Genomic DNA, 10,802 nt, shown 5'->3' with positions numbered 1-10,802 from the left:
GATTCCTTTATTCACAGTTCAGACGGGCAGCAAATGCATTTTTCCTTTTCATTGCACTTCTTCAGGTAAGTTCTGCTGATGTATGAAGCAAAGTATTGCAAATGATGATCGTGTAACCTTATGAAATGCCAGCATATTCCGCTTTATGTACCTCTTGGTATTTCATCAACTGGTCACAGATCTGCTAGGCTGGGTAGACAATTTTCAGCCGCATATGGGGCTCATTGATTTTTTTTTATTACAATCTCTTTATTGCCGAATGAGACGACAGAAATCATTAAGAGTACTCTAAGTAGTTTAATGATTTTAAAGGTGTTTAGTTTTTTTTATGTGTCCAAGGCAAAAAAGCTTTCAACAGTGCTTTATATTATTATTATATATTCCATTAATGTAGTTTATGTGACTCAATGTACATACAGTATATGTTTTTGTAAATTTATTTAAGTCAACTTTCAAGACCAGAATACTGTTGTTTTTATGTTTATTTTAACTGGTAGTGCACAAGCAGGGTAAGTGACTTGTTCAGGGTCACACAGACTCCAAGGTGGCAATGCCCTTGCTTTTACATCATGCTGATTTCCTAATGTTATGTACTGTATATAATACATGTGCCGGTCATAAAATTAGAATATCATGACAAAGTTGATTTATTTCAGTCATTCCATTCAAAAAGTGAAACTTGTATATTAGATTCATTCATTACACACAGACTGATGTATTTCAAATGTTTATTTCTTTTAATTTTGATGATTATAACTGACAACTAATAAAAGTTCCAAATTCAGTATCTCAGAAAATTAGAATATTGTGAAAAGGTTCAATATTGAAGACACCTGGTGCCACACTCTAATCAGCTAATTAACCAAAACACCTGCAAAAGCCTTTGAATGGTCTCTCAGTCTAGTTCTGTAGGCTACACAATCATGGGGAAGACTGCTGACTTGACAGTTGTCCAAAAGACGACCATTGACACCTTGCACAAGGAGGGCAAGACACAAAAGGTCATTGCTAAAGAGGCTGGCTGTTCACAGAGCTCTGTCTCCAAGCACATTAATAGAGAGGCGAAGGGAAGGACAAGATGTGGTAGAAAAAGTGTACAAGCAATAGGGATAACCGCACCTGGAGAGGATTGTGAAACAAAACCCATTCAAAACTGTGGGGGAGATTCACAAAGAGTGGACTGCAGCTGGAGTCAGTGCTTCAAGAACCACCACGCACAGACGTATGCAAGACATGGGTTTCAGCTGTCGCATTCCTTGTGTCAAGCCACTCTTGAACAAGAGACAGCGTCAGAAGCGTCTCGCCTGGGCTAAAGACAAAACTGCTGCTGAGTGGTCCAAAGTTATGTTCTCTGATGAAAGTAAATTTTGCATTTCCTTTGGAAATCAAGGTCCCAGAGTCTGGAGGAAGAGAGGAGAGGCACAGAATCCACGTTGCTTGAGGTCCAGTGTAAAGTTTCCACAGTCAGTGATGGTTTGGGGTGCCATGTCATCTGCTGGTGTTGGTCCATTGTGTTTTCTGAGGTCCAAGGTCAACGCAGCCGTCTACCAGGAAGTTTTAGAGCACTTCATGCTTCCTGCTGCTGACGAACTTTATGGAGATGCAGATTTCATTTTCCAACAGGACCTGGCACCTGCACAAAGTGCCAAACTACCAGTACCTGGTTTAAGGACCATGGTATCCCTGTTCTTGATTGGCCAGCAAACTCGCCTGACCTTAACCCCATAGAAAATCTATGGGGTATTGTGAAGAGGAAGATGCAATACGCCAGACCCAACAATTCAGAAGAGCCGAAGGCTACTATCAGAGCAACATGGGCTCTCATAACACCTGAGCAGTGCCACAGACTGATCGACTCCATGGCACACCGCAATGCTGCAGTAATCCAGGCCAAAGGAGCCCCAACTAAATATTGAGTGCTGTACATGCTCATACTTTTCATGTTCATACCTTTCAGTTGGCCAACATTTCTAAAAATCCTTTTTTTGCATTTGTCTTAATTTATATTCTAATTTTCCGAGATACAGAATTTGGGACTTTAATTAGTTGTCCGTTATAATCATCAAAATTAAAAGAAATAAACATTTGAAATACATCAGTCTGTGTGTAATGAATGAATCTAATATACAAGTTTCACTTTTTGAATGGAATTACTGAAATAAATCAACTTTGTCATGATATTCTAATTTTATGACCGGCACCTGTACATAAATGATATTTGAAAGGTTTGACTATATTAAGCAGGTTTATAAGTCGCCATTAACAATTACTTTAATTCAGATTAAAATGTCATAATGAATTCAGAGCACAGTATACAAAATAAAATGTTCTTTTGAAATACAAAATTAAGAAATTAATATATGGGATAAACACAACCTCAAAAACAAAAGACTAAAGAAAGCACTGTTATCTCAGTCAATCTGAATGCTTCTTAATGTTCTGAGTGGGCAGCTTGATTCCATTCCCTTAATCATCTGAAATGAAATGTCCTGTTAAGGTCTGTCCTTTATTTTACCATTTGTGTGTATTTTCATGTGCATCGAGTACATCTCAAGAAGTGCAACAAAATTGTTTATTTAATTCAAATCCTTCTTTTCTTTTTTTCCTTTTGTAGCAAATTCCTGATGTTTCACCAACGGGTCGTTACACCACCTTGGTTCCCCTCTTATTCATTCTTGTTGTAGCAGCAGTAAAGGAGATCATAGAGGATCTTGTAAGCATTTTATATTTTTATTTTTAAATGTTTTTTGACTTTATTGTTTTAATTATAGTTTAATAGTGCTGAACCATAGTAAGAGCCAGGTCAGGTCAAAATGAAGACTCAAAAGAAGTACTCAGGTAAGCAAAACTCAAGGGGCAAACCAGAATCAAGTGTCAAGAGGAAAAGAGGCACTTAGCATCCTTGAAAGAAAGATAACTACACTAAAGTGTTTTGCAGTCTTTCCAACTGAGGGCTAGCACATCCTGGAATCTCCACTCTATTTACATTGCAACTTTTGCTTGCGTCAATGGATGCGACAATCACACTCCTGTGATGTGTCTTAAATATTGTGTAAACAAAAAAAATAAGCTAAACTTATTCAAAGTAAATAAAAATGGTTAGAAACCCCAAAGATATCAATTCTGAATAATAAAAAAATCTCTAAAACAACACAAAACCAACATAAAATAACATCTTTATTACTATACCCTCATAGACGGCCAATTTAGAGTTGCTAGTTAACCTAATCTGCTGATCCTTGGAATTTGAATTGAAAATTCAAGTACCTGGAGTAAAACCACGTGCTGACACATGAACCATGAACTGTCTGGCCTAAATACACTGGAGAAGTGAGGCAGCAGCTGTAAACAGCGTGCTTCTGAAGTCTTTAATGTTCTCTCTGAAATTCTGTATCTATACTAATAAAAGGCAAAGCCCTCACTGACTCACTCACTCATCACTAATTCTCCAACTTCCCGTGTAGGTAGGTAGGTAGAAGGCGGAAATTTGGCATCCTTATTCCTTACAGCTTACTTACAAAAGTTAAGCAGGTTTCATTTCGAAATTCTACACGTAACGGTCATAGCGGTCGACAACATCTGCCATGTTGAACTTTCTTATTTATGGCCCCATCTTCACGAAATTTGGTAGGTGGCTTCCCTGCGCTAACCGAAACTGATGTACGTACTTATTTCAGTGGTATGACGCCACTGTCGGCCGCCATATTGAACTTTCCAACTGTCTTTGTTACTTATGGGCCCATCTTCAAGAAATTTGGTATGGTTTGTTCCCAACGCTAACTGAATCCTACTTAAGTACATTGTCCATAGCCTGCAGCTCGGTCACCGTGTGAGGCGGTGTTGGCTCCCCCATTCCAATGCCTCCCACGTTGTTGGCTGCCTGCCTATATAAGGCCGTCCATCGCTCCGGTCTCCACATTCCCTTCCTTGCTTCGCCACGGGATTCACGTCTCCCTGCTGATAACTACAGCCTTTTTATTTAATCCACGGCTTCTCCGCTGTTTTATTGTTCGTTTATTAAGATTATAGTTATTGTATAGGTATTTTAGACTTACTTTACATTGTTCAGGTACCCATTTCCTTTATCGTTCCAACCATACCCCTATTAACATGTCTATCGAGGTGATCACCATCGATCAAAGAACTGTCACTTACCGAGTGGTTTCCATGCCCAGAGATGGCACCTGCCTTTTCCATTTTCTTTGTAACATATTGCATGGCCATATCAGGCTCACTCTTGATATCCAGAGGAACATTGTGTCTTATGTATTGAATGACTGGGACAGGTTCAAGGTGTGGACTGATGACAGTACAGGAGATAATTGTACTACACAGGAGCACTATAAGAGTGAAATGCTTAAGCCCTTCACCTATGGTTCTGCATGTGAGTTGCTGGCTGCCGCTGAATTTTTCTGTTGTCACTTTCAAGTGTACCGAAATGGCCAAATATTGTACACCTTTCGACAACCGCCAATGCCTCTTAAACATCTTAGGTTCACAAGTGACGATTTCAGTAGTGGACACTTTGATGTTTATGAATGTTTAAACTCTCGAAAGCTGGATGTAAAGTTATTGATGAAACCCGTTGTATGCTTACAACGCTTGACAGATGCCGAATGTCACTTCACCACAAGTCCTACAAATACTGTTGTAATTGAAACAAACCTTGAAACTCAGACCGATTATTACAGCAGCAATCCAAGCTGTGAGATTTGAAACAAGATTACTGTTCACATGGCCAACTGTACATGGCATGCTCAAGAGTAAGCTCAGCGCACAGCTTGGTCATATTACAACCAGAGAGCCGAACTAACAACGTGGTATACAAAGAGATCCTTAACAAATAAATATTGGTATATTTCCCCTCAGTTTAAAAATGTTTAATTTTCTTCTTAATAAAACTTTTAAGGCAGTGCTTTGCCGCTGTGAAGCGCGGGTATTTTGCTAGTTAATTATTAAAATTCATGCTCTCTGTTATGCTATTTATATATAACTTCATAGTGTGAAAAACTGACTAGAGGACCAGATAGTAAATAGGCTGTTTAACCTCATTTAACTGTGCCGTTTGGTATAAGTAACCTTCTTTGTTTTTCTTTGCACACTGACGCTGGACATATTCATACCCTGTCCTTACCCTAATCATTGCAGTTGAGTTTGATAGTTTTATGTAAAAAAGAGTGATATTTTCATCTATGAAACAATCAGATATGACAGTCAATGGCCTTAATCCAAAATTGATTTGACCGTATGCTAATCTGACTTGGGCAGAAACATAAATACCTTGTCAGATGGAACTGAATACTTGTAAGAGCATAAGCTTGTCCGGACACAAATTAAAAAATGGCAAATGACATGAATAAAAGTAGGATTATGCTGAAAAGTATAGAGAGTATCAGTATGATTGGGTTAGAGACTGAAATGAGACTGAGGGCGTTTAGGGTTGAGGGTGGCTCCCCCTCTCATTCAGTTGCCATAACAGAGTTCCATGTTAAATATCCACAGTGCTAACTAAACCTGCATTGAGAGTAGCATAGCAGATATTGAAATAGCAAGAAATCCAGTATAAAAAGGTCTCGGACATCTAACAGAGATACATAAGCACGTTGCTTTTCCTTTGATGCTGCAGTTTAAAGTGTTTCATAAATTGACCTTAGTGGCAGACATCAGAAGAAGAAGAAAATATGTCATTGTTTATTAGTATGCTTAGCCACTTAGGTTAAGGTGCTGGTGTTATCTGACAACAATGGCACTACAATCTGGAATTGTTTGGTTCCATGACTGAGACATCAGTGTATCATGTTAAAGGTACTTCTCATCCAAAATTGCTTATATAGTTTTTAAACTGCAGCAGTTGATGACATGGTTGGATTGTTTGGTTTCACAATTTTGGTTATGCAAGTTATGTTTATTAAAGTTTTTATTGATTAAAGTGTCATTTCTAGTATTTATCTGTTGGTTACACAACATGCATTCATCCCGATGGCCCTTAAATATGAATGTTTAGTAATAAAAAAAAAAAAACTTCTGGAATGGCATTCCTTTGCCAATGCATTCACCATTGACATCAGTAAATGTAAGACATATGAGATTTCTTAAGATTAAAAATTTTAGTCTTAAGTAATCTTTATTTATTATTTAAAAGCCTTTAGAGGTAAATCATATTTTGTTATAGTGCATTAAAAACATCAGCAAAATCAGAAATAAAATTAGAATCACTTAAATAATTGGAATTTTGTTCTTATTTTATAGTATCATTGAATACAAAGTAACCTGTGTAAAAAGACTCAGACCACACCGTAAAAGGTTTGGGGGCAGCCACCCGTATACTTGAAATTGGCTGTCAAAAGTGAAGAATTGATTTTTGCAAGTCTTTATAGACATCAGTCGAAAACAAAACTGGTAGGCAGACCAAACATGGTGATTTTAAAGCTGGGCAGGAAGCAGAAGTGATATCATCTGAGTAAGGACCTGAAGTGATGATATTGGACCCGGAAGTGACATCATCGAGCCTAGTCGGCATTTCCCGTGTTCGGTAAGGAGAGGATAAAGAGAGAGTGCACACTGCCATCCCCTGGTCCAGCATGGAATTGTCGTTTTTTGAACCCGTTATCTGCCTCCATGCGCATGTGTGTAACACCTGTTAAAATTACTAATAATTTCGCATTATATTGAAATCCATATAGAGCATACATATTAATTATGTGACTAATACAATTTCAATATTCGTACTGAAATTTTTGTGAATGCACATCAGCACTACATACTGTATAGATTCTCTCATTTAGAGCAGATATGCAACCTGGCATCACACTGAGCATCAAATGTGAGTCATTTGACAGTAAGTGAGCTGCTGACTTTTCAAGCCAGTGCAGAGCAGCTTTGCTGTTATGGATAGTACCATTATCCTGCTAAAAAAGTGTTTTTTTCCCCCAGTAGCAGGTATTTAGCAGATCCTGTCAGAAGGGCCTACCTAACACTTTGTTCTGTCACTTCTGACTCCTTGTTTTCTACTAAAAGCAAACATCTTGCCACATTCTGATCTTGACTGAATTTCACAAATGTTTGAATTATATGTCATGTGGCATTAAAAGGTTTGTCATTTAGTTGGGATGTCACATGTTTAAAAATTTGGCATAAGGGCCAACTTTGTTGAGAACAGGACATTGTGTATACTGTATATACTCACAGGCGAACTACAGAATTTTTTAATGGTTAGCACTGCAGCCTTATTGCTTCAGAGTTCTAATCTTAGCCAGTTCTCTTTCTGCTTGGACTTTGCAGTTTTTCTTTCAGTAATCTGTTTTTCTTCACATGCGCATTAGGTTAAATGTTGATTAAAATGTAACTTTGTATGATAGAAAGCATGAGTGTGTGCATGAGTGCAAATAATCAGTACCAGGTTCAGGGTTGGTTTTTGCCTTGCACACAAAGCTTATTGGATTAGGCAGATCTGAGAATGTTACGCTGTTAGATCATAATAATGACAATAATAAACATCTAAAATAATTATATAATAATAGAATCATTGCTATCTTATTATAACACTATATTAATTTTATTATAATATATGCAGCTACGGGTATTATACAAGGAACGTTCAGAAAGTTTCCACAATTTTATATTTTTGTTGGAAGCGGTGAAGTCAGGAGGAGAAGTAATTGTACATTAAAAAGTTGGTACAACGCTGGGAAAATTGCATCGCAAATGAAGGTGACTATGTAGAAAAGTGATGTAATTTGTTTTTGAAATTCTTAATAAATAGAGTTAAAAAAAGTGCGGAAACTTTTTGAACATCCCTCATATTATTTATTTCTGTTTAGTATAAGGAACTGTAAATACAGTCTGCATTCATTAATAGGGAAGCTTTATTTGTGACTAGCCCATTTCTTACTGATATTATGACAAACGTTAAAGCACTTAGCTACTTCCTTCCTAATATAAATTAAATATAATATACAAACATCTGTAAAAACAAATTTTAAAACTTTTTCTTTTTGTACAGAAACGCCATAAAGCTGATAATGTTGTAAACAAGAAGGAAACCCAAGGTAAGCTGTAGAAAAGAAAACAAAAAACAACCTAATTAAATGATGATTTTATCCCACCTCTTAATTAATCATGTTAAGTGAACTTCTTTGAACATGGATTTGTTAGCTAATTGTGCGCAATTTCTAAATTGAGCTAATCAGAGTTTACTATATGTGACTTGAATTTGGAAGGAAAGCTATACAACAGCTGAAATAATGAGAAATACTAGTTTGTTTTTTTTTTTACTTTAAGTGCTGTTTTTTCATCTCATTGCTAAATCACTAAAGGGTTTAGATCTATTCAATTAGTGACGGCTTTATTATTGAAATCAAAAGCTCCTTCCCAAGTTCACAATGATTAGACTGATTGATGATCTTTGAATGTTTATTGAATGTTACCTAAGGTCTTTAAAATGAAAAATATTCTTGACTCATCTGATGAAAAATGGTATCCAATTACATTTCTATACCTAAGAGTACTTGCAGAAGGGCAAAGAGGACATCTAGATAGTTTCTGGCAATCATTCAACAAGCCACCCCTGTCATTTAGGCACCTTTTTAAAAACTGGGTAGAAGCAAAGGGTAAAATAAACTAGCTAATTTAATTCTAAAAATGGCATTGGAATTAATTTGGGTAAAGCAAAAAAGTATTTTGAAAGTTTATTTAAACTTTCTAGCTGTTTTAATAATAATAATAATAAAGTGCTCTTCACATTGTTCATTGGGCTTAGAGAACCATATAAACCGCATAAAACAGAATCCTGTCATTACACAACCAGTATCAAGTTCTAGGTTTGCAGCTCATTGCCGAGCCTGGGAGACAAACAAGTTTTTTGTCATTCTTCAATGAAGAAAGGAATTTCACTGTCATCTAGGGTCTTTTAAGAAGAACATGTCCATAAGACCGTTAATAGACAAATTGGAAATGAACCCAAGTAAACCTATGTCTGACAGCTTGTGAAAGGTTAAAGATAGACAAAGCTTAAATAAAGACAAGATAGAGTGAAGAAAATGAGGTATATAGCATACAACGATACTGTAGAGTGAAGAAATGTGTGAAGTATGACATACAATGAAATCCCTGTCTGTTTTTCCGTTTAAGTGCTCAGAAATGGTGCTTGGGAGATTGTCCACTGGGAAAAGGTATGTCATTTTCTTTTATTCACACAATATGACCTTGATGGAAATAGTTATACATGCTGCCTTATAAAACACACCTTGAAAGTTGCTTTAGGTATATTGATCGCCAAGTCTGTATTTACAGTATTATTTAAGCTTTTACATCCTTTAAAAATGGACTGGAAACAGATGCTTAAAATTTTTAATTAGTTTTAGACTGAAATGAGCAGGCTTTCCATTTGCACAAAGCAAACTGCTAGTCTGTAACAAAAAATAAAATGTGTAAGCACAAGGACTGCAATTAACACCCTCCCATCTTGCAAGTGATTAGGTTTTATATAAAACTTACAGAGGCTGCACACATCTGTGACAAGGTGACTAATGATTTAATTAGGCAGGAGTTGTGCCCTTACTTTTTCAGTTGGATCACAGTATCTGGATAATAAAGTATTCTTGAGTAAAACATGCTTTTTAAACCAAACATTGTCCAGATTTTTATGCTGTGTGTTAGACTTGGAAAATTAGACACACATTCCTTAATACATTGATGGCCTTGACAAAAGTCAATCCCAGAATTTCTGTAGGTAAATTTCTAAATATGTCATGCTTTAAGGGTCATAACAGCAAACTCCAACTGTCCAATTCAAAATGACTTTAAAAAGAGAGCTATGTTACAAAGAAAAGACCCTGATTTAAGACATGGTCACACAAAGAATCTACTCTTAAAGTTATTTGCGGACACTTTGATGACACTCCCTGATCATTACTGCTATGTCATTGTCATGATCCACAACAGCTGAATGAGCATGATTAGTCCAAAGACTCCCTGAAGAAGCATTATATATGTTTGGATCCTCAACTTGTGCACAGTGTTTACCCAAGTCATAAATAATAAAATAATTTCAATAGTCCCATTACTTTTTTGCTCAGTCATTTGAGAAAAGGTTAAAGAGAGCTGGAATGAGAGTTGTGTATAATATGCAATGTATTAATATTGCCACTTTTTTCAGTAGGTTTGTAACTAAAAATAATTGTTACATGAGTCAATTAGTTTAAGGTTATATAATTTAAGATGGCACAGTAGGACAGTGGATACTGCTACGTACTTAGTAGCTGTCTCTGTGGAGCTTGCATATCCTTCCCACACTTGTGTGGGTTTTTCTTCTTGGTGCTCTGCTTTTCCTCCCATGTCCCAAAGACATGCATGTTAATTTAATTGACTAATCAAAATTGTGAGTATAGTTTTGTGCTTGAATAGGTCCTCTGATGGCCAACTTCTGCCCTATCCAGGACTGGTTCCTCCCCTGTAGCTGATGTTGGAGGGAAACGCTGCTCCATCTAACTTTAAAATTGGATTATAGGTTTGAGAATATTATGTTACGTTAATAACATTACTGTAGTACCTTGCTATAGAGTGCCCCTTCTGTAATTACAACAGTGTATCATTTAATGGTTTACAAATATTTTAACAATAGTCTGTAATGCCATTTGAATGTTCTTCTATAGTTTGTGGACATAAAAACTTAATTATTGTTTTAGCAAAAATATGAAGTGTGAGTGAATAAACTTTTAAAGGATGAAAGTTTTGATGTATTTTTAAAATGCCAGTACATTGCCTTTAGACATGTCACATTGGTAAACAGCATAGCAAATGTA

The 10,802-nt window shown here is 36.4% G+C and overlaps 1 protein-coding gene across 4 annotated transcripts in view; it reads left to right on the top strand.

Annotated features, from left to right (window-relative positions):
- Positions 1–10,802, top strand: part of atp8a1 (ATPase phospholipid transporting 8A1) — a 346,241-nt gene that overhangs the window by 123,774 nt on the left and 211,665 nt on the right. For all 4 annotated transcript variants that reach the window (XM_039751372.1, XM_039751370.1, XM_039751373.1 and 1 more), the window contains exons 3-6: positions 1–65; positions 2,615–2,713; positions 8,003–8,048; positions 9,130–9,170. The exon at positions 1–65 is cut by the window's left edge and continues 35 nt beyond it. In XM_039751372.1, coding sequence (XP_039607306.1) covers positions 1–65; positions 2,615–2,713; positions 8,003–8,048; positions 9,130–9,170 — 251 coding nt within the window. The remainder of the gene's footprint in view (positions 66–2,614; positions 2,714–8,002; positions 8,049–9,129; positions 9,171–10,802) is intronic.

The sequence above is a fragment of the Polypterus senegalus genome, chromosome 4 (genome assembly GCF_016835505.1).
Source record: "Polypterus senegalus isolate Bchr_013 chromosome 4, ASM1683550v1, whole genome shotgun sequence".
In the NCBI taxonomy this organism is placed as follows: Eukaryota; Metazoa; Chordata; class Cladistia; order Polypteriformes; family Polypteridae; genus Polypterus; species Polypterus senegalus.
Note: the sequence above shows the minus strand (reverse complement) of the source record. Positions and strands in the feature narration are given on the sequence as shown.